At 48.1% G+C, this 23841-nt stretch overlaps 1 protein-coding gene across 2 annotated transcripts in view; it reads left to right on the forward strand.

Annotated features, from left to right (window-relative positions):
• Itpr2 (inositol 1,4,5-trisphosphate receptor type 2) overlaps window positions 1-23841 on the forward strand; it is a 171018-nt gene that overhangs the window by 111805 nt on the left and 35372 nt on the right. For both annotated transcript variants that reach the window (XM_070011588.1, XM_070011589.1), the window contains 8 exons: window positions 10559-10667; window positions 12202-12389; window positions 13536-13719; window positions 15967-16223; window positions 17131-17331; window positions 18583-18693; window positions 20794-20889; window positions 23139-23261. In XM_070011588.1, the coding sequence (XP_069867689.1) occupies window positions 10559-10667; window positions 12202-12389; window positions 13536-13719; window positions 15967-16223; window positions 17131-17331; window positions 18583-18693; window positions 20794-20889; window positions 23139-23261 (1269 nt within the window). The remainder of the gene's footprint in view (window positions 1-10558; window positions 10668-12201; window positions 12390-13535; window positions 13720-15966; window positions 16224-17130; window positions 17332-18582; window positions 18694-20793; window positions 20890-23138; window positions 23262-23841) is intronic.

Below are 23841 nucleotides of genomic sequence, written 5' to 3' on the forward strand. Positions count from 1 at the left end.
ATTTGAAAACAACAACAGTTATTTGAAAATGGAATCAGATTTCAGATTGCTGTAAGTAGACACTACCGAAGGCTACTCATTGCTTGCTTACATGTATACTAATGGTGTGTACTGTTAGAATACTATTAGATGAATTAGATGATGATGATGATGATGTGTGTATGTGTGTGTGTGTGTGTGTGTGTGTGTGTGTGTGTGTGTGTGTGTGTGTGTGTGTGTGTACTGGGTTTGAATTCAGGACCTAGACCCCTTAGGTTTTTCATTGAAGTCTTGTGCTTTACCATTTGAACTACAGTTCCACTTCTGTCCTTTTGATGGTTAATTGGGATTAACAGTCTTTCTGATTTGTCTGCCCCGGCTGGCTTTGAACTTTGATCCTCAGATCTCAGTCTCCTGCATAGCTAGGATTATAGGTGTCAGCCATGGCACCTGGCTATGGTTAGTTTTTATGGTATTGGCCTCTCCTGTCTGGCTTTGAACAGAAATAACTAAGAAATGATTGAGTAGTTGGTTCAATTCTTTTATTATTATATTTGTCTGGGATATGTATGTTTTCTTCTTTTGGGATTGAACCCAGGACCCCATTCATGCTAGGCAAGAGCTGTGAGACTATCCACACCAACAGCACCTGAGACGCAGTAGCTCCATTTTATATAATATGTGGCTGCTTATTAAGGATCACTGTCGGCATCTGCTGAGTTTTTGTTAGTCCGCTTTCTTTGTGCCAGTCCTGGGCTTGAATGCAGGGCCTGGCCACTGCCCCTGTGCTTTGGTGTTCAAGGCTAGTGATCGACCACTTGCTCCACTTTTGACATTTTGGTGGTTCGTTGGAGTCTCACAGACTTTCCTGCCTGGCTGGCTTCAAGCTGTGATCCTCAGATCTCAGCCTCCTGAGTAGCTGGGATTGCAGGCGTGAGCCGCCATGCCCACTGGCATCCGTTGATTCCAAACATTATTTTATTTTGTACTTTTGTGTCAGTACGGGGGCTTTGAATTCAGGGCCTCTAGTTCTCATTTGGCTTTTTGCCCATGACCATACCTCCAGTTCCTGACTTAATACATGGATAATTATATATTTACATTAGTTTTGATAGTATGATGCCAAAATATTACAAAATCATACTTTCTCATTGCTAGGAGAGTCCGATTGTAATCTTCCTTTGTTTTGTGCTGTGCCAGTCTTGGGGCTTGAACTCTGGGCTCGGGCACTGCTCTGGAACCTGTTTGCTCTCGGCTGGTGCTCTACCGCTTGAGCCACAGCCCACTTTCACTCTTTTTTATTTTATTTATTTTTATTGTAAATGTGAGCTTCTTTTATTTTTATTGTGAAAATCCCGTACAGAGGGGTTACAATTACATGAGCAAGGTAATGAGTCCACTTCTTACCAAGCATTGTTGCCTCCTCCTTTGTTTCCCCTTCCCCTCCCTGCCCACCTCCCACTTTCACTGTTTTTAGTAGTTTACTAGAGGTAAGTCTCATGAACTCTCCTGCCCTGTCTGGCTTTGAACCATGATCCTCAGACCTCAGCATCCCGAGTAGCTGGGATGACAGGCGTGAGCTACCAGCGCCCAGCTCAAATTCTGTTCTTCACCATGTGAATGATGGTGCTGCTGATTTTCAGGGAATCAACTTGTAGATAACCAACGTCAGTCTGTTATTAAAAATGACAGCTTGGTGCTCATTATATTATAGGTAGCAGCGTGCTTAATACTTTGGAGTATTAAGTACTTTGCTGAAATTTAACAGATAAACCCAGAGAGGTGTTCTTCTTTCATTCTTTTTGCTCTCTTTCTTTTTCTAGCTAGCTATTTCTAAGTGCCAAACACAATTTGTATGCTGCTCCTTAGTAACTTTCGCTCTCTCTCTCTTGAAATACTAATCAGCTGATATTTTAAAACTTGTAAAGGTCTGCCAGGCGCCGGCGGCTCACGCCTGTCATCCTGGCCACTCAGGAGGCTGAGGTCTGAGAATTGGGATTTCAAACCCGTCCAGGCGGGAAAGTCTGTGAGACTCTTACCTCCAATAAAATATGTGATAAAAATATATTTTATTGTCTGGAGAAAGTAGGTAGCATCTGCATGTTATCTAATACACCTACTATATTATATATATATAACTATAAACTAGATAATATTTAATATGTTGTAATATATATGTGTGTAATATATATACACCACTTGAGCCAGCTTCCAGCTTTTAGTTGGAGATAAGAGTCTCACAGACTTTCCTGCCCGGCTGGCTTCAAACTTCAGTCCTCAGATCTCAGCCTCCTGAGTAGTTAGGATTACAGGAGTGAGCCACCAGCGCCCAGCTCAGATTCGTCTTTTTAGCTTAAGTTGCTTGGCTTTTTGTTCTTTCATTTGTGTCTCATCTAAAATGTCTACAGCTCCTCTTTGCAAACGAAGGCAGACATCTTGGCTCAGCATTGCCTCACAAAACAACACCCTTGTGCTTCAGTGTGTGCACAGGGCTCTGTGTTCTCCAAAATTAAAACGACAGATTTTTGTCTGTAAGAGCTGCGCAAAGCATATGGAGGAAGTATGTTCCTTTCTCCTGGCCTCGGGGGGAGGCATCTTCCAGCAGGCTTTGCTTCCCAGATTGTTTGCCAATTGTTTTCATAAATATTCATCTCAAATCATGACTGGCAAACAAGTTGTTCTTTTTGGACTCTTCCTTTCTGATTCATATGCACTGTCGTTAAATATTTGTACCACAGTATAGCTCAAAAGGATTTTTAAATGAAAATCTCTTTTTTAAAATCTGGGCTCTACCTCAGAAATGAACCCATAGATCTAAAGCCATCTAACCTTCCGTAAGGGAGCTAAAAAATAGAATGGGAGAAAGACAGCTTTCTTCAGTAAACGGTGCTGGAAAAACAGGTTAATCACCTATAGAAAACTAAAGCTAGGTCCTTATATATCACCGTGCACCAGAAACAACTCCAAATGGATCAAAGACCTCGGAGTCAAAGCAGACACTCTGAAAACATTACAGGATGGAATAGGAGAAACCCTAGGTCTCTTTGGCACAGGCAGAAATTTTCTTAATAGAGACACAGCAAATGAAAGAAAGGTTGGACAAATGGGATTGCATGAAGCAGCAGAGCTTCTGCATGACAAAGAACATAGCTAGCAAGATCGATAGAAAGCCCATGGATTGGGAGAAGATCTTCACTAGCCATACAACAGACAAGGGTCTCATATCTAAAATATACCTGGAACTAAAAAAATTAAATCCACCAACAACAAATCCCCAAAGAAACAACTGCCCAATAAAGAAGTGGGCTAAAGATTTAAAGAAAAACTTCTCTGTAGAGGAAAGAAGGATGGCCAATAGACACATGAAGAAATGCTCAACCTCCCTAGCCATAAAAGAAATACAAATCAAAACAACATTGAGATACCACCTCACCCCAGTTAGAATGGCAAAAATCAAGAACTCTAATAACAATATGCTGGAGGGGATATGGACAGAAGGGAACCTTACTTCATTGTTGGTGGGAGTTTAAACATGTTCAACCACTTTGGAAAGCAGTATAGAGGTTCCTCAAAAGACTCCACATAGAGCTCCCCTATGACCCAGCAATCCCACTTTTGGGCATTTAAGTGAATGATCACAAACAAGACCATACTAAAGCTACCAGCACGACTATGTTTATTGCAGCATTATTTACCATAGCTATGATATGGAACCAACCCAGATGCCCCTCAGTAGAGGAATGGATCAAGAAAATGTGGTCTATATACACAATGGAATTCTATGCCTCCATCAGAAAGAATGACATTGCCTCATTTGTTAGGAAATGGAAAGACTTGGAAAAAATTATATTAAGTGAAGTAAGCCAGGCCCAAAGAAACATAGGTCCCATGGTTTCCCTTATTTGCAAGAACTAGCATATGTCTAGGACAAGCAGAAAAGGTCAAAAGCTATGTACGTATGACCAGATAAGATGATATTAAGCAAAATAAACGCTTAGACAGGGACACAAGTGGTTTTTTCTTCCTGGCTATTGTTTTTAACATATTATGTGATTTTTTTTGTTTCTTTCGTATGTTCTCCCCCATGGTAGAACCCGTTTTCACTGTGTGTGATTCTGGTGCTCTGCATCTTGTATATACATTTTTATAATTTGGGGAGGGGAAGAGAAATCACCGCATGCTTTAAGGATGCAGGTTGACCCCTCGTAACAATGAGATGTACAAGACACTGTGTTGAAAACGAACTTCACAACTTGGGGGGGGGTGGAGGGGTTGTAGAGGTGGGGAGGGAAGGGGTGGTGGGGGAAAAACAAAGGAGGGGTCACAGTGCTCCGTAGGAAATGGCTCATTCTTTCCTCGTGTAACTGCAACCCCTCTGCACAGTGTCTTACAATAAAAATATAGATTAAAAATCTGGGCTCTACAGTGGCTAGCTTAGAACACTTGGGGCTTTTCTGTCTCTCCCTCTCTCCCTCTCTCCATCCTTCCTCTTTCTCTCTCATTCTCTCTCTGTTTCTCTCTTTCTTACCTTCTTTTTTTTTTTTTTTTTTAACTTTGTGTAGATATTGTACGAGGGCTTGAACTCCAGGCCTGTACTCTTACTTTGCTTTTGTGCTCAAGGCTGGAGGTCTCCTTCTTCTCTTTTCTTTTTGGCAGGTCCTGGAGCTTGAACTCAGGGCCCAGGCACTGTCCCTGGGCTTCTTTTGCTCAAAGCTAGCGCTCTACCACTTGAGCCACAGTGCCACTTCTGGCTATTTCCGTGTATGCTCCACCTCTTGAGCCACATCTCCAGTTACGACTTTTTCTTAGTTGGGCATAAGCCATCTCATGGACTTTCCTACTTGGGCTGGATTTGAACCAGGATCTGCAGGTCTTAGCCTCCCTAGGAGCTGAGGTTACAGGCGTGAGCCACCGTGCCCAGCATTTTTGTTGTTGTTGTTGTTGTTTCTACTGGAATTTTTCCTGTACTTGACTGAATGCATTGCACGTGAAAACACGCTTTGGTATTAATTTTGGCAAAGGAAGTCTGGTTCCCTTTCGCCCTTGACCGTCCCGACCCGTGATGTCATGTAAGTGCAGCTTCCCCGGGTACGTCATTGAGTTCTGCCTCAGGTGCATAACGACGCTGTCTTTTATCTGAAACGGTGAACCTTAAAATTGGATCATGATGTTGCTAGCTATTGCTGCCCGCTGTACCCCCAGCTACTCAGGAGGCTGAGATCCGAGGATCGCGGTCTGAAACCAGCCCAGGCAGGAAAGTCCCTGAGGCTCTTATCTCCCATGAACCATCAGAAAATGAGGAGTGGAGCCGCGGCTCAACGTGGTAGAGCGCTCGCCTTGAACAGAGAGAACTCAGGGACAGCGCCCAGGCCTTGAGTTCAAGCCTCAAGACCGACAAAAAATAAAAATTCTGCCATAGTGTGGGTGCCTGTGAATTCGTACTCATACCTCAGCCTGAGAAGACACTCCAACAGCTCGGATGGTGGTGACTCAGTTGTATTGGATTTGTGCAGCACCTGCCACGTGCTTAGGCCCTGTGTTGGTTTTTCTGTTCCCTTTTATTATCAGGAGTCACTGAGTCCTGGGGAATGCCCCCCCCCCCCCCCCGTCCCCTCGCCCCATTCCCATTCACGGAAATAGCTCCTTTGAAAGCCAGCACTTCATGTCTTCCGCTGAGAAACACAGGAGGAGACAAACGTGGCTGGGCTGGGTAGAACCCCGGGCGGGTGGCAGGGCTGGGGAGGAGAGCCACCAGCCGCACCGCAGAGCCCTGCCCCACGCAGATCACAGCCACCAAAAAGCTGTTTTACTTTTTTGTCTGTTGTAGGGCTTGAACTCAGGGCCTGGGTGCAGCAGGCTCCTGAGCTTTCTACGCTCAAGGCTGGTGCTCTTCCACCTTGAGCCACAACACCACTTCGGTTTTCTGGTGGTTCATGGGAGATAAGAGTCTCCGGACTTTCCTGCCTGGCCTGGCTTCCAGCCACAATCCTCCGCTCTCAGCCTCCTGAGTAGCTGGTGAGCCAATGAGTAGCTGGCTCACTACAATCTCCTTATTTGTATCCATTAATTGTGTAGAATCATGAGTTTCATATCTGCCTGTAACCTGCTGCATTCATATTCACCTCTCCCTCCCTTCCTCCCAGGCCCCCTACTTTGAAATCTTCTGAAGTTGCTATTTCTTCCCCCTTCCGACCTGTGTAACCGGGCTGCAGTACCATAGATCACCAGGAGGTGTCGGTGACTCACAATTTATGTTCTGGAAGTTCTTGAGTGTTAATGTTTAAATTAGGCAAGGGCAGTGTGTTGTTTAATCTCTGCTCACCGCTAAGTGTGCAAGCAGAAGCTGTCCCCCACCTCTGCTTACGCAACTTCAGGGCATCTGTCATCGCAACGGCGTACCTCTGAAGGCAGCAGAATGGTGAATTTGTTCACAATTTTGTTGTTTTGTTGAGTGTTCATTCCTCTTAGTGTGACAATGGATAACCTACTTAATTTCAGCTCCTGTAATACTGAATCTGCATCATATTTTCATTATTTCATTTCCTTTATTTTCTTTTTTTTTCTACATAGCACTTCTATATCATGGAACCGTCTAGAAAGCATCCTAGTGTAGATGAAAGGGATCTCTCTTGGTTTTGAATGATCTGCCACGCACCTGAGTTTGAGACCCTGTACGTGATAGATTTTTATTTTTTAGATTTTAAGAGACAAGAGCTGGGTAATGGATTTGTTGGCATGCATTGCATCTCATGATCAGTTTGTTTGTTTGTTTGTTTCTCATTGGTACTGGGGCTTGAACTCAGGGCCTGGGTGTTGTACCATAGCTTTTCTGCTCACGGATGGCGCTCCACCACTTGAGCCACAGCTCCACGAATGCCTTTTTGGTGGTTCATGGGAGATAAGAGTCTCACAGACTTTCCTGTCTGGGCTGACTTTGAACTGCGATCCTCAGATCTTAGCCTCTCCGTGGCTAGCATGACAGGCGCCCAGCTCCTGATCAGTTTTAAGGGATCACTCTCCATCAGACCCTAACCTCAGTTAGGGTCATAAATGCTCGTGTGGATGTGCCTTTGCGAGCCTCCTGGCTTTAGCTTGAAGACGAAGCGAAACCTGTCCTAATTAGGCCTTTTCTAAGGGATCCTCGGAACTCAGGCTGCTCGTTCTGTTGAAGTTCATCCATTCGGTTCATGTTTGAGGACAGGGCCCCCAACTCTCCTTGAGAGTGGCAGAGAAGGTATTGTAGATCCTCAGTTACGTGAAAAACAGAAACAATCCCTAAATGGGCATTTGCTCTCTGATGCTCGCTTTCGCTGCTGCTTGCTTGCACATCTCTGTCTCCTGCTACAGTCTCCTGTGCTGTCTTCCTGATGTCATCCCTCCTTTCTACCCGTCAGAAAAGACCCCTTGTTTTATTTCCTGCTTGGGCCTCTCAAGACTTTGACGTGGGGCCGTGAACCCCGTGAGGATCTGAGCCGCGGGGCGGGAGGGAAGGGGAGAGGCCACGGCCGGCCAGGCCGCAGGGCCCAGCTGCCCAGGAGAGCCTGTGATTCCGTAGTACCCCACGGACGCCCAGCACGGGACCTGATGCGCTCTGGACCTTGCAGTTCAGGCAGGTGGCTTCCAGCGATCTGGGAATCTGCTCGAGATGAGCATCCTGGCTGCATTCTCAAAGCAAGCAAGGTGGGCCAGAGGCAGAGAAACAGAAATGGACACTGATTTTAGCTAGGCTGCTGTATGAGAGATACATCTACACATGCACATAGATATTCCTACATATAAACACTCAGCAAAGCCGGGTGCCGGTGGCTCACGCCTGTAATCTTAGCCACTCAGGAGGCAGAGATCTGAGGATTATGGTTTGGAACCAGGTTGGGCAGGAAAGCCCATGAGATTCTGTTCTCCATTGAACCACCAGAAAACCGGAAGGGTGCTATGTCTCAAAGTGGTAGAACACCTGTCTTGAGTGAAAAAGCTCAGGGACAATGCCCAGGCTCTGAGTTCAAGCGCCATGACCCCTAAAACCAACAAAGCAACAAACAAACCAACAAAGCAACAAACAAACCTATTTAGTAGTAGATTAGCACTGTCTTTTTTTGTTTGTTTTTTTTTCCAGTTGTGGGACTTGAACTCAGGGCCTGGGCGCTGTCTCTGAGCCTCTTTGTGCTCAAGGCTGGCGCTCTACCACATGAGCCACAGCGCCACTTCTGGGTTTTGAGTATTTCATTGGAGATAAGGGTCTCAGGGTGACTTTCCTGCCCAGGCTAGTTTCGAACCTCGATCCTCAGCTCTCAGCCTCCTGTGTAGCTAGGATGACAGGCGTGAGCCACCAGTGCCCGGCTGCTTATTATTATTATTTTTACAAAATAAATTTTTCTATTGTTTTGGGGAATCTTCTTATTGGCTGCTGCCAATATATTCTGTCCAAAGTCTTGATCTATGAAAGAAAATTTAAAAAGTACAGGGCCTTGCTAGGTAGGTGCTCAGGAGGCTGAGCTCCAGAGGATCACAGTTCAGTCAGGTTGGGAGCATATGTCTGAGAGATTTTTTTTCTTTTTACCTCCAACATAATCAGCAAAAGATCTGAGGATCACAGTTCAAAGCTATCCTGGGCAGACAAACAGCGGGACTCTTATCTCCAGGAGAGTTGTGCTCAAGTGGTAAAGTGACAGCCTCAAGTAAAAACGTAATAGCGTGCAAGGCCCTGAGTTCAAGCCCCAGTACTGGCCGCACACCAGCAACCCCCCCCCCCCACCATGTATACACACACAGAGAACTCATGCCTGGAGTGTATAGAGTTCTGTTGGGTCACATTACCCAGGAATGAGTTGGTAGAAGGTTCCAGAACAAGTCTGCATAGTTCTACTCCAGTACACGAACAGTTTACAAATGCATTTGCATAGACAAGGGCTAGCCCGGCCTGCACGTCTAGGGTGACTCTCTGAGAGGGTCAGGTTTCTCCAGAGCTTCCCAGGTAACTGACACAAGTCCAGGACTGGGAGCGACTTCGTGAGTAAAGTTCTGAGCTTTTGAGCTAATGTGAGGTTCTGAAGCCTGCGTTTCTGATGCAGGTGTGCACACATCAGCCCTCGGCCTCTGTGGGCTCTCCACTTTGACCATGGGTGAAAGTAAGTTTTCATCTGTGCTCAGCTAGTGTAGACTTTCCTGTTCTCATTCATCTGTGCTCAGCTAGTGTAGACTTTCCTGTCATTCATCTGTGCTCAGCTGTATAGTCTTCCTCATCCTTATTCGTCGGGACTCAACTTACATGGACTTTCTTGTCCATAGCAAGAAAATAGAACAGCTGTTTACACTCACGGGGTCTGAGGTATCATAAGTGACTATACTGAAGTTGTATGGGAGAGGATGTGTAGGCTTTACGAATTCAGTGCCATTTTGTTGAAGGGATTCTGTGTTTATATACATGTGTCTGTATATATCTACACAGTATTGTCCACGTACATACACGTCATACACTAAATAACTATATATATACACATATATGCATATATACAGCATGCTCACGTCTGTGTATACTCACTACACACCGTGTTTCTTTGGGCCTGGCTTACTTCACTTAATATAATTTTTTCCAAGTTTTTCCATTTCCTAACAAATGGGGCAATGCCATTCTTGCTGATGGAGGCATAGAATTCCATTGTGTATATTAGACCACATTTTCTTCATCCATTCCTCTACCGAGGGGCATCTGGGTTGGTTCCATATCTTAGCTTCTGACACCAGGATTTTTAACAAGGATTCTATCATTACCTTCTTTGAAACTTTTAAAGTAATTTTAAAACATTGGCCGAATGGTGGCCAGGACTTGTTTGCTATCTGGGGACACTGTCGTCTTTCTGAACTTCCGAGCTGGCAGAGTTGAACTTTTCTGTTCTCACAGGAAGGTCATGGGGAAGAACAGAATGTCTGCGTTTTGAGCACCTCACAATATGGCGTCGGAGCCAAGCTAGATTCCAGCCCCCCTCCTTCAGTTAATCCTATAAGACATGGTTTATGTAGTGAAGCGGGTGTGTATTTCAGGCGTAGTTTAACCAGACTGGCTCGCTGTTGTGTCCTTCTGGTGGCTGGTCAGTCACGGTCCACTTCAGACCGGCGCATCTCATCTTTGAATGTTTTTGCTGTTCTCTGAGTGGATTCGAAGTTGTATTCACTCTCTTCCCCTGCTGGTACTGGGGCCTGGTCTCAGGGTCTCGTGTGTTTGCTTGGCTTTCTCTCCCCCGCTCAAAGCTGGCGCTCTACCATTTGAACCGCACACCCACTTCTGGCTTCTTGCTGGTTTTGGGGAGAAGAGTCCCTCACACATTTTTACCTGGCTGGAGTTGAGCCACGAGCCTCCTGTCTGGGCACCCTGAGTCATTGGGTTACGGACCAAAGTGGTGCCTCGTCCCAGGGTGTAGACTGCTTCCCAGCGCTGGTGTCTGGAGCGCTGTTTGTCGTGCCCGGTGGACTTTTCGGTATTCCGTGATCACAGGTACGCCACGAGGGCCACCGCGATCATCGTTTGCATTTCACTTGACGTTGCAAAGGAATGATGGCGCTAACTCCTCCTTCTCTTCCTCAGGGCAGCACCTTGAGGAAAGTTCTCCTGGATCGGTACTTCAAAGGAGGCTCCGGAGCCGGTGGGAATGGGCCCCTCTCGGGGGGCTTCCCGAAGCCCCCACAAGCGGGAGGTGAGGCTGACCACAAGCTCTCGCCAGGTCTTCTTGGGTCTCTGTGACTCCAGGGCTGTATTGACCTGGCACAAATGTAACATGTCTATTGAAAACCACCATCGCAAATACCCAACTCGGCCAGGGCCCAGAGTTCAAGCCCCACCACAGCCACAACATAGGATTTTGTCTGGTGCCCATGGCTCATGCCTGTAATCCCAGCTACTCAGAAGGGTGAGCGATGGAGGATCAGGGTTTGAAGCCAGCCCTACCAGGAAATGTCTGTGAGACTCTTATCTCCAGTTGACCACTAAAAAGCCAGAAGTGGCGCTGTGCCTCAAGTGGTAGAGCACCAGCCTTGAGCACAAAAGCTCAGTGACAGGTCCTGCGTTCAAGCCCCAGGGCCAGCGACACGCACACACGCACACACACACACACACACAAGTGGCAATTTGTGTAGTCTCATCAGGTAACAGCTTAAGAGTTTTCACTCATTTTGCTTTGTGGCTTTGGAAAACTATGAAATTATGGTCTGATATTAAAGTGGCGCTAACTCACGAGATCCTTAGTAGCTACAGAACGGGCAAAAATAAAACGAGCTTCTGTTTTTAAAGTAGCTTCTTAAAAAGAAAATGATGTAATTCTATTTAATCACAGGCTTCAGACATTTAGCAACAAGCCCCATTTTCACCACGTTTTGATCATTTTGTCTTTTGGTTTTGGTTTTTTTAAACTCATTTCTGTTCTATTTAACTGTAGGAGAAAAGTCTGCACAATAAATACTTTTTATCTTTTTTTGAAAAGAAGTTTTTTTGTTTTTTTTTTTTTGGGTCTGGTCATGGGGCCTGAACTCTGGGCCTGGGCGCTGTCCCTCAGCTCTTCAGCTCAAGGCTAGTGCTCTACCACTTGAGCCACAGCGCCACTTCCAGCTTTTTTCTTTTTGCTTATGTGGTGCTGAGGAATCGAACCCAGGGCCCCAGGCATGCAAGGCAAGCGCTCTACCGCTGAGCCCCCTGCCCAGCCCTGAAAAGGAGTGTTTATTGTGAGAATACCATACAGAGGGTGCCAGTGGCATGAGCAAGGTCCTGAGTCCACCTCTCAGCAAGCGTCGCCTCCTCCTCTGTTTTTCCCCTCCCTCCTTCCCTCCCTCCCATCCACAGCTACTCCCCCCCCCCCAATGCTCTTAGCGCTTTAAGAATTTGAGAATATATGACAATGACTGCGATTCAGGTTTATTTATTTATTATTATGTCTCTGTCAGTGCTGAGCTTTGAACTGGGGCCCCACCGCACACGTGAGCCACATCTCCGCTCGTTTTCTTCTGTCTGGTTTTGAGGGGGCGTCTGACCTTCTGTCTGGGCCTGACTTAGCCTGCTTCCTCTCCCCTCGGACGCTGGATGCCGGTTTGGCCCACGTGCCTCCCCTTGTCTGTGGCGCTGAGCGCCTCACAAGTGCTTGATTGGGCCGGCCTTGAACGCAAGCCCGGTGGCAGGAATCACACCTGTGAACTACTGTACCCGGCGGATGCCCATTGCTTGCTTTTTCTTTCCCACAGGAAGCTTTTCTGGACCAGAGTCAGAGAAGACGGGCATTGCGATGGCTGACATTCAGTGTCTGCTGGACAAAGAAGGCGCCTCGGAGCTGGTCATCGACGTGATCGTGAGCACCAGAAACGACCGCATCTTCTCTGAGGGCATTCTGCTGGGCATCGCCCTGCTCGAAGGAGGGAACACGCAGACACAGGTGCTCATCCGTCCCTGAGGGCAGTACACGGCTGGTTTCCTCCCTCCCTTCCTCCCCCCTCCCCCTCCCTCCTCCCTCCTCCCTCCCTCCCGTCCTTCCTCCCTCCTCCCTCCCTCCCTCCCTTCCTCCCTTCTCCCTCCCCCTCCCTCCCTCCCTGCCTCCCTGCCTCCCTCCCTCCCTCCCTCCCTCCCTCCCTCCTCCCTCCTTTTTCCTTCCTTCTTCCCTTCTTCCTTTCCCTGCTCTCACTTTTTGAGCATTTTTGTCGCTGTTATGAAGGTGTGAAGTCCAAAGGGGTTACCGTTTCATAAGTCAGGTCATGAGTACCTTTATGTTTGGACCATGTCCCCCCTTCCCTTGCTTTCTCCCAGTTTTTCCCTCTCATCATCCCCACCCACAAGTTGTAGACTTTATTTTCCACATAGTATCTAATAAGTACCGTGTGTGTGTGTGTGTGTGTGTGTGTGTGTGTGTGTGTGTGTGTGTGTGTGTGCGTGTGTGTATGCATGTGTGTGCGTGTGTGTGTGTGTATGCACACGAGTACTGGGGCTGGAACTCAGGGCCTGGGTGCTGTTAGATTTGTCACTTAAGGCTGGTGCTCTTCCACTTGAAACACACCTCTCCTCCTGACTTTTTGTGGGTTGAGATAAGAGTCTCACAGTCTTCTCTGCCCAGGCTGGCTTTGATCTTAACCTCCTGAGTAGCTATGATTACAAGTTTGACCACCAGCACCTGGCTTACATTTCTTGTGTGTGTGTTTGCGGATCCTGAGGCTTGAACTCAGGGCCTGGCTGCTGTCCCTGAGCTTTTGTGCTCAAGGCTGGTGCTCTACCACTTGAACCACAGCTCCATTTCTAGCTTTGTGTTTGTTCATGGGATAGAAGAGGCTCACAGACTTTCCTGACCAGGCTGGTTTTGAACCATGATCCTCATATCTGTCTCCTGAGTAGCTGGGATTGCAGGTGTGATCAGCAGTGTCAAGCAGGTTCATTTATATAGATAGTGTACAAGAACAACCACCAAATTATGGAGTTGTAACCGGTCACATCTTTCATGCGAGCTTTTATCTCTAATCCTTGGGTTCATTTTAAGCATAAAGCACCCCCTTCCCCACCAGCTCCTGATATCTTCTGATGCGTTTTCTTGCAGTATTCTTTCTATCAGCAGTTGCATGAGCAGAAAAAGTCAGAAAAGTTCTTCAAAGTTCTCTACGATCGAATGAAGGCTGCCCAGAAAGAGATCCGATCAACGGTGACCGTGAATACTGTAGATCTGGGGAGCAGGACGCGGGAGGGAGACCAGGAGCTGGCGATGCCCGCGGCGCGGATGAGAGGTGCGGAGGGATTGGAGGGGTGGGGGGGGGAGAAGGCCGCGCGACCCACCACTGCGGGGCGACCCTTCCACTCCAGGGGCTGGGCACACACACACGGTCACGTCAGGAGCTGGATACACACACAAGGTCACGCCAGGAGCTGGCACACGCACACGGTCACGTCAGGAGCCGGATACATGCACAAGGTCACGTCAGGAGCTGGGTACACGCACAAGGTCACATCAGGTCACGTCAGGTCACGTCAGGTCATGTCAGGTTACGTCGGGAGCTGGATACACGCACAAGGTCACCTCAGGTCACGTCAGGAGCTGGGTACACGCACAAGGTCACGTCAGGAGCTGGCACATGCACAAGGTCACGTCAGGAGCTGGGTACACACACAAGGTCACGTCAGGTCACGTCAGGTCACGTCGGGAGCTGGTACACACACAAGGGCACGTCAGGAGCTGGCACACGCACAAGGTCATGTCGGGAGCTGGGCACACGCACAAGGTCACGTCAGGAGCTGGTACACACACAAGGTCACTTCAGGAGCTGGTACACACACAAGGTCACGTCAGGAGCTGGTACACGCACAAGGTCACGTCAGGTCACGTCAGGAGCTGGCACACGCACAAGGTCTCCGTGGAGCTGCAGCCACGCATTGTTCACTGGCTGATGCGTGTGTGAGATGTTTCCGGAGGTTTCGTTGCGTGAGGGAACTGCATTTGGAACAAGGAAGGAACAGAAGGGCTCCCAGTCTAGACCTCACAGCTCAAGGCTGGACGTGGAGAGATGAGCCGGCAGATCTGAGGCTGGGTTAAGGGCAAGCGGGGCAGGGCAGGGCGAGCACACGTAAAACAGACTTCCTAGAGTTAGCGGTTGACATCAGAGCCGACATCTGCACCGTAGATTATCTATTGGGAAGTATGCCGGGTAGAAGTCACCTTCGAAAGACAGAGATAAGGCAGGGAGCAAGCAGTCCACATGCAGCTGAGGAATGAAGTCTGGGAGATGTGCAGAAATTAAAGAAAAAGTAGCCAGGTGCCGATGTCATCCTAGCTACCCAGGAGGCTGAAGCCTGAGGTGACGGTTCAAAGCCAGCCTGCGCAGGAAAGTCTGTGAGACGCTGATCTCCAAGGAACCACCAAAAAGCCAAAAATGGAGCTGTGGCTCAAGTGGGAAAGCACCAGCTTTAAGCAAAAAAAGCGAAGAGAGACCCTGAGTTTAAGACCCAGCACTAGTGCGTCTGTGCACTCGTGTGCATGCACACACACACTCACACACACTCACACACACTCACACACACTCTCACACACACACACACACACACACACACACACACACACACACACACACACACACACACACACACACACACAGTTTTGATCACTGGCTAGATCCCCAAGTAGTGCTGAGGTTTCTTTAGTGCAAATAAGGAAACCTTACTCTTCAGTGGTGTGGGTGGGAATAGCTCCGGAAACCAGGTTTCTGTCTGCGTTTTTTTGTGCCAGTACTGGGGTTTGAACTCAGAGCCTGTTGCTCTTGAGTAGCTTTTTCGCTCAAGGCTGGCACTTGACCATTTGAACCACAGCTCTGCTTCTGGCTTTTTGCTGGTTCGTTGGAGATAAGAGTCTCATGCATTTGTCTGGGCTGTCTTTGAACCATGGTCCTTATATCTGAGCCCCCAGAGTAGCTAGAATTGCAGCCCTGAGTCACCAACGCTCAGCTGTCATGTTGAAACTCATGTCAGGTGATTTCTTTTTAAATTCAGTTATTAGAAGGTATCGGTCCCTGGCTGTGTTCTGTATAGGTCCCTAAGATGGCGCCAGGGGCTCACGCCTGCCATCCTTACTACTCAGGAGGCTGAGATCTGAGGATGGCAATTCGAAGTCAGCTTTTCAATTAGCCAGCAAAAAGCCTTGAGCAAAAAACAAACAAAAAAAAAGCTCAGGGACAGCGTCCAGGCCCTGAGTTCAAGTCCCAGGAGTGCCACACACACAAAAAGGTATCAGCTCAGAATATGAGAGGGGCCGGGAAGGTGGCTCAGTGGTAGAGTGCTCGCCTCGCATGCGTGAGGCCCTGGGTTCAATGCCTCAGCACCCCATGCACAGAAAAAGCTGGACATGGTACTGTGGCTCAAGTGGTAGAGCGCCAGCCTTGAGCAAAAGAAGCTCTGGGACAGCGCCCAGGCCCTGAGTTCAAGCCCCAGGACTGGCACAAACAAGAAAGAAAGGACTATGAAGTGATGTCTGGCTTTATTTCCAGCGCGAGATCCGGGGCTCCATCTGAAAGAGGGGATGAGAGGGCAGTTGAGCGAGGCTTCGTCGGCCACCTCCAAAGCCTACTGCGTGTACCGGAGAGACATGGACCCGGACGCGGATCTCATGTGTGCTGGGTCAGAGCCGGGCCACGCGGAGGGCAAGTCCACGGAGGAGATGCCCATGAGCCCCACGGTGGCCACCATGCAGCCCGTCCTGAGGTTCCTGCAACTGCTGTGCGAGAATCACAACCGGGAACTGCAGGTATGCCAGCGGCGCGGCCCCTGCGGGCCCCGGGCGTCCAGGGCGGCCTGTGGCCACAGCCTGGGCAGCGCAGCAGCAGCGGCAGCCCGGGGCGCCCAGGGCGGCCTGCAGCCACAGCCCGGGCAGCACAGCGGCAGCGGCAGCCCGGGAGCCGGCCCAGAGCCCACGCTCAGCCCCGCATGCGCACGCGAGAGCCGGGCTCCCCGGGCCTCCCCCGTGAGCAAGGAAGCATTCCTATTCTGCTGAGGTGGAGAAAGGCTCTCCCTGCTGTCACAACCCGGCTCACGTCTTAGGGTTGTTTTTCTGTGGTTCTCAAGCCCCGGGCCCTGGCTGCCTCGCTTCCTTTTTCATCAATGTCCCTCATCTGGCTTTAGAGCTTGTTATTATAGAGTGATACACCAAGGGGCCCAGTTCCTTTTCCACATAGGGCCCCCCCCCCCCCCATCAGTTTGGACTGTGATCCTCCTGTTTGCACACACCCAGGCGCTGGGACCCGTGAGCCGTGTCTCCCTTCCTCTCCTGCTCTGCTTACTTTCCAGATGGGGCTCCTGCTGTTTGCTGATTTGGGGGCTTTGAACTCAGAGCCTCACACTCACGCTTAGCTTTTTCTTTTTTTTTTAACTCCAGGCTAGTGCTGTACCATTTGGACCATATCTTCATGTCTGGCTTTTTGCTAGTTAATCAGAGACAAGAGTCTCCCAGGTTCTGAACCATGATCCTCCTCTCCCAAGTTTCCTGAGTAACTGAAGTGACAAGCGTGACCGCAGGGGCCCTGTATGGAGCCTTTTTGAGTTGTAAAACACACCTAGAGAATGCCACGGGATTACCCAGTGTGCGTTAACCCCCTGGGTTTTCTTTATTTTCTTGGTTTTATTTTAGCTCCTTGTGTTTTCTTTTCCCTCCTCAGAACTTCTTGCGGAATCAGAAGAACAAGACAAATTATAACCTTGTCTGTGAGACGCTTCAGTTTCTGGACTGTGTTTGCGGGAGCACCACGGGGGGCCTGGGCCTTCTGGGGCTCTACATCAACGAGAAGAACGTGGCGCTGGTCAACCAGACCCTGGAGAGCCTGACGGAGTACTGCCAGGGCCCGTGCCACGAAAACCAGGTACCCGCAGCCTGACCCGGGCTCCGACCCGGCAGTGTGGAGGGCTTGCGGGAGGGGGAGGAGGCTGCAGGCGGTGTGGACGCTCTTCTTCCTTTGCCAGACATTTTTGACTTAGCGCCCCCCTTCCCCCTAAACATGCAAAGACTGAATTGTGCTACTCGGGAAGCTAAGACCAGAGGACCAAAGTTGGAGGCCAGGCCCAACAGGAAAGTCTGTGAGACTCCATCTCCAACGAACCACCAGAAAGTCAGAAGTGGAGCCGCGTGGCTCCACGTGGTAGAGCGCCAGCCTTGAGAGAAGAAGCTAAGAGAAGATAACCAGGCCCTGAGTTCAAGTCCCAGTACCAGCACCAAGATCGAAACAAAGCCAGAAAACCCTGCCACATTCTCCCCCCACCCCCAGTTTCATTGTAAAAGAAAATTCCAAGGAAAGTGTTCAAGATGAAAATCAGCTTCTGAGAAAGGTTTTTTGTTTTAAATTTTAGAAAGGGTAAAACATGTTTCTTAGCCAAGGCTCAGTTTTTACCTGTAACTGAATCTCTCTAAGACTTCTGGAAATCTCCGCTGGCTGCATGGGGGGGCGGGGTAGAGCACGGGCCCAGGGATGTAAGAAGTAGACACTATGGCTCTTATTTTGCTACTGAGTAGATCAGGCGCAGGGATTCCGTGTCTCAACCTGCCTGAGGCTCAGTAAGCTGAAGGTCGGTCCTGCAAACGCAGGACTTTGAACTGAATCTAACTGGAGACAGGCCCAGAGGTTAGTTCTGTTTTTGAGTCTCTGATTCCATTTCATGGCAGTATTGTTATTGTTATTGTTTCCGTTCCGCACATCAGTTTGTGGTACAGTACATCTTGAACAATGTCACCCCTTTTTCCATCATCCCCCCTTTTTTTGTGCCTGTGCTGGGGCTTGAACTCAGGGCCTCCTGTTCTCCTTTGGCTTTTTCTCACAAGGCTCTTCACTCTACCCCTTGAGCCACAGCTCTACTTCTGGCTTTTTGCTGATTAATTAGAGATAAGGATCTCCTCCACTTTTCTGCCCAGGCTGGTTTTGAACCCTGATCCTCAGACCAGCCTCCTGAGTAGCTGGGATGACAGGTGTGAGCACCAGCCCTTGGCCGAATTCCATTTATTCCTTCAGGCTCATCTTGTAGAAGCCCAGAGGCTAAAGTGACTTTATGATTTTGTGTTCCCTTATGTCCAGGGTGATGTCCGCAATCACCTGTGATTTCACAACTGTTTTGTTTTCTAGACCTGTATTGCTACCCACGAGTCTAATGGCATCGATATTATCATTGCTTTGATCCTGAATGATATTAACCCTCTGGGTAGATACCGGATGGACCTGGTTCTCCAGCTCAAGGTACAGTGGCCGCCGCTCGAAGGGAAGGGTCGCTCAATTCCATGGCTTCCCAGAATGGGATAGTAAAGTCAACAGGCTTGTTAAGCTCCTGATTAAAAGTGATAATGTTAAATTACAAAGACTTCTTTGAAGCAGATGCTGTGCCATTTGCTTGTTTGTTTCCCTTGTTCTATCGCTCTTTCAATTTTATTTCTTTGGGTTTTTTTTTTCCTTTTTACTCTAAAGAGATGGAAAGGATATCCAACATTCACTATCGTGTGTATGTTGAGCTACTAGAAAATTCCATCTAGGAAGTCAAGAGAGTACAAAAGAGTGCAAAGAGTTAAAAAAAAAAAGTGCAAAAGAGTAAGCTTAGGTTTGTCTCTCTTCTTTCTAAATCTCCTTAAAGGAAAAGAAATTGTGCCAGTACTGGGGCTTGAACTCAGGGCCTGGAGCTCTCGCTTGACTGGTTCACTGAAGGCTAGAGCCACAGCTCCACTTCTGGCATTTTTTGGGGGGTAGTTCATTAGAGATAAGTGTCTCATGGACCTTGCTACCTGGGCTGGCCTCAATCTGCAGTCCTCAGATCTCAGCCTCCTGAGTAGCTGGGATTACAGGTGAGAGCCACCAGTGCCCGGTGAATGTTCTGGAAATATTTTAGGTATAGTTCTTTAAGAAGTGGGTGACTACCCCTTATTAAAGGAACGCTGATCTTTTGTACATCTTGGTTAATAGGAGAACAGTGATTCTAAGACACAATGGTGTGTGTTCAAATTTCAGGGAATTTCATGCATAGAGTGCTTTAAATAATAAATTTCCTGTAACATTATTGAGATGCTTTATTAGAAATTTTGAGGTTCATTTGATATCATCTCCTTCTGGATCTAATTGCTCAATTATCTGTAAGTTTGAGTATATTTTATGTATTCATTTAGTGCATAGCTAGTGTTAATGATAGCAGCATATAATTGGCAGATAATTATGGATTCTAGCATATAATTATGAATTAAGAAAATCGGTCATCATCTTTACTAGTCTGTGAAGATGGAGGGCTGACTTTATAAGGAAGTAGGATGGTTTCATTTTCTAATTTTACCTTTTGTTTTAAAGAATCCAGCTTCCTGTGGAGAAAGTTCTCCTGCTGTTTGAAACTTACATTTGAATTTTTTTCTTTTTGGTCTGTTTGTGCAAGTACAAGGCTTGCAGAGTGGTTCACATTTGAGTAGGTCATTTACAAAGGTTTCCCTCTGTTCTTCTGACCTAACGTGAAAAGGAAAATTGGTTTGACAATGCCACGCTGCTGATCACCCTCTGAAACTGGATGTGTGTGTGTCTGCTCTGCCCGGCTCATTACGGAGCTCTGCCGCTGTTGGCACGCCGTTTGCATTAGATTCTCCTGAGTGAAGCTCTCCACGGTCCCAGAGCCTTACTTTTTTAGGATTAGTGTGAAGCTGCAAAAAAAAAAAAAAAAAAAAAAATACAAGTAAAATAAAAATGAGACAGAAAAAATAAAATTTCCTTCAAAGTGCTAAAATGCATTTATGGTGGGCTAGTAGCCCTGGTGCATTACAACCAATCAGCATTGATTGTTTTTCCTGATATTAATCACCAAGAGAGCGTCTTTAGGATGTACTTCTGAAGGAGTCAGGTGGAATTCAGTACTGCAAACATTCAGTAGAATTAATTTGTACAACCTTCACCAAAATCCGGGTGGCAATTATCTTCCTAGACCAAATGCCAGTTGCATTTAGTATTTTATTCTAACGTTGACTGTTTAACGTTGACTGTCTTAAAATGATTTGAGTCAGGCACCGGTAGCTCACGCTTGTAATCCTAGCTTCTCAGTTGGCTGAGATCTGAGATTGTGGTTTGAAGCCAGCCCAGGCAGAAGTCTGTGAGACTCCTATGTCTTATAAACTACCAAAAAAAGCTAAAGTGGGACTGTGGCTGAAGTGGTAGAGCGCCAGCCCTGAGCAAAAATGCACAGGACAGTGCCCAGGCCCTGAGTTCAAGCCCCAGGACTGGCACAAAAAGAAAGGAAGAAAGAAAGCAAAAACCTTGAAGAGACGGTGACTTCATGATCAGTTTTAACCTGTGCATTAACTCAATTCCTATTTCCAGAACAATGCCTCCAAGCTTCTGCTGGCCATTATGGAAAGCAGACATGACAGCGAGAATGCAGAGAGAATTCTTTTCAACATGAGACCCCGGGAGCTGGTAAGAAATCTTTCCAAAGAGGCGCGAGCGTGCCGTGTGCATCTCCAAAACCAAACCCGTCACGACCTACTGTTAGAATGCGTCACAGACCGTCCGGGCAGAGGCTGGTAGGGCCATGGGATTCTTGTTTCTTTGTTTCCCTGTGGCCATTTGCATATTTTATTCCCATGCAGTATTTATTAGCATATCATTTGCATACCAGTGCTTTCTTGCCCTGATCACTTTCCCTGATCAAACCCATCCCTTCCCCTCCCCCCCTTCTCAGAACAGGCTCACAAGTTTCCTTGTCCCGTATGTGAACATGGGTAAAATACACGTCCTCCATATTCAGCTCCTCCCGTATCCTCTCCCATCCCCCCTCTGTCCAGCCGGTGCCCCCCCACCAGCCTGCTTTACAGGCCTGTCTTCCTGTTAGGGACTGGATGTCACAGCTGGGGGAGAGTGTGCGTTACTTGGCTTTCTCAGTGGTGAAGTGGGCATCCACGCTACCACTGACGGACGCCCAGGCTGATTCCCTGTGTGAACGACTGTGATTTATTAGGATGGTGTGCAGGTATCTCAACTATATGTTCAGTACCTTCAGCTGCGGTAGATCTGTCAGTCTTCAGGTTTTATTTTTTATTTGTTTATATTTGTTGTTCATGGGGCTTGAACTCAGGACCTGGACTTGGCGCCATCCCTGAGCTCTTTTGCTCAAGGCTAGCGCTCCACCACCTGGAGCCACGGCTCCACTTCCAGCTTCCTGGAAGATTTTCAGCTTCACTGGAGATTTTCACTGGATTTTCCTTTGCTGCCCAGGCTGGCTTTAAACCATGATCCTCAGATCTCAGTCTGCTGAGTGGCTAGGATGACAGGCGTGAGCTGCCTGCACCTGGATCTTTAGTTGTTTTTCAGTGTGTGTGTGTGTGTGTGTGTGTGTGTGTGTGTGTGTGTGTCTGTGTGTTCAAGCAACCTCCATACTGAGTTCCACAGTGGCTGCGTTAATTTACAGTCCCACCGACAGTGTAAAGGATTCCTCTCCCACTACGATCCCCTCTAGCTGTTGTGGTTTCTTCGCTTCCCCGAAGTCACCCTTCTGGCTGGGTTGACGCAGAGGAGGCTCACCTTGCTTGAGGAACACTTCAGTTGCGGTGAAGGGTGCTGAGCATCTCTGCCCGTGTCTTGTAGCCATTTGCGGGTCTCCTTGTGGAAATGTTCTCACCTCATTGTTGTATTCATCCTAAGCACTTTCCTCATCGCACTCTCCTAAACTATGTCCACATGCATTTTTCCAGAAAAAATGAAAAGTTGGTTTTGGTTTAATCGTGAGTACAGTTATGTCCTCCATATTTATAGGCATCACATCATAGATTCAACAGGTTGTAGAGCAAAAACACTTACCCAATGAAACATGCGATTTATTTAAAAAACTGATTAAATGCTGAGCATCTAGAGACTTCTTTTGCCATAATTCCTGACATGATCTAGTGTGGCAATGCTTCTCTAACACACTAATACAAAGGCTAAAATTCAAGGGAGAAAGTGCATAGCTGATTTGCTGACACCGCACCAGTCTGTGTGGGACTGAGTGTCTCTAGACTTGATTCCCCAATGATTAAGCTATTTAAAAACAAATAACAGGAGGCTGAGATCCAAGGATAGAGGTTCAAAGCCAGCCTGAGCAGGAACATCCACGAGACTCATCTCTAGTTAACATAAAAACAAACCAGAGGTGGAGCTTTGGCTCAAACGTAGAGCGCCCGCTTTGTATGAAATCGTAAGGGAACTCAGAGGCCCTGAGTTCAAAGCTAGTCAACAAACAAACAAACAAACACAGTGTCAGAATATTCAGAGTTTGAGAACTTTTATGCTTTTCCGTCTCAGAAAGCTTTTTCCTTTTTTTTTTTTTTTTTTGAGGTAATCTTGGGGCTTGACGGCAAGGCCTAAATGTTCTTGCTGAGCTGTTTTGCTCAAGGCTGATGCTCTACCACTTGAGCCACAGCACCACTTCCAGCTTTTTGGTGGTTCACTGGAGATCAATCTCACAGACTTTCCCGCCCAGGCTGGCTTTGAACCGCGATCCTCAGATCTCAGCCTCCTGAGTAGCTGGGATGACAGGCGGGAGCCACCCACGCCCTGGCTACTTTTCACTTTTAAAATCTTGCTTACCATCTGACGTGTGTGTGGTGGGAGGTGAGGACGGAGGTGAGCTGTCAGGAAGAGGAATCGGGATGAAGTGTCCCTTGTCTGATTCTGTTTCTTCCCTCTAGGTTGACGTGGTGAAGAGCGCTTATAGCCAGGGCGTGGAGGGCGACCGCGGGGAGGAGGAGGCCCGCGACGACGGCATTTCCCCGAAGGACGTGGGCCACAACATCTACATCCTGGCCCATCAGGTGCCTCCTTTTATACCCTTGCGTTACTTCCGGTCTCTAGCCTTTGGGTTGCAAAACAAATCCAACCCCTGACACCTGGGGGCTGCCAAGTCACGTGCCACGGAGAACCGCTCTTTACCAAGGTTTGTTGGAGCAGGAGGGAAGAGACAGCCCCCTGTCCAAACCCAACAACCCAAAAGCCACAGCTCCCTGAGAGGCAGGGAGATGGACTCACGTCCAGGGAGGGAAGCCCAGCTCACCTCAGAAACGCAAGCAGCCCGTGTCTTCTCCTGCGTGGAAGCTAGATCTAAACTAACATGCCGCAGGACCCTGGGTGGTCCTCACGGGAGACTGAAGGAGGGAGGACTGAGGAGGAACACCGAGGTGCCAGCCGTTTACCCAGGAAATGCAAACAAGAGGGTCTTCTCTCGGTGGTGGTTTTTGTTTCCTTGTTGTCTTGTTTGTTCATCTCTCTGTCTCTGGGAGGCCAAAGGGGGCACAGCACTGGAGGGACAGAGGGTGGACAAAGGCAGCTGTGGTCCTCACTGGATACCAGGTGGAGAATGAGCTCTACCACTGTGGGTGGGGACGGGAGGGAAGA

The sequence above is a fragment of the Dipodomys merriami genome, unplaced genomic scaffold (assembly GCF_024711535.1).
Source record: "Dipodomys merriami isolate MVZ:Mamm:240054 unplaced genomic scaffold, mDipMer1.0.p SCAF_84, whole genome shotgun sequence".
Classification (NCBI taxonomy): Eukaryota; Metazoa; Chordata; class Mammalia; order Rodentia; family Heteromyidae; genus Dipodomys; species Dipodomys merriami.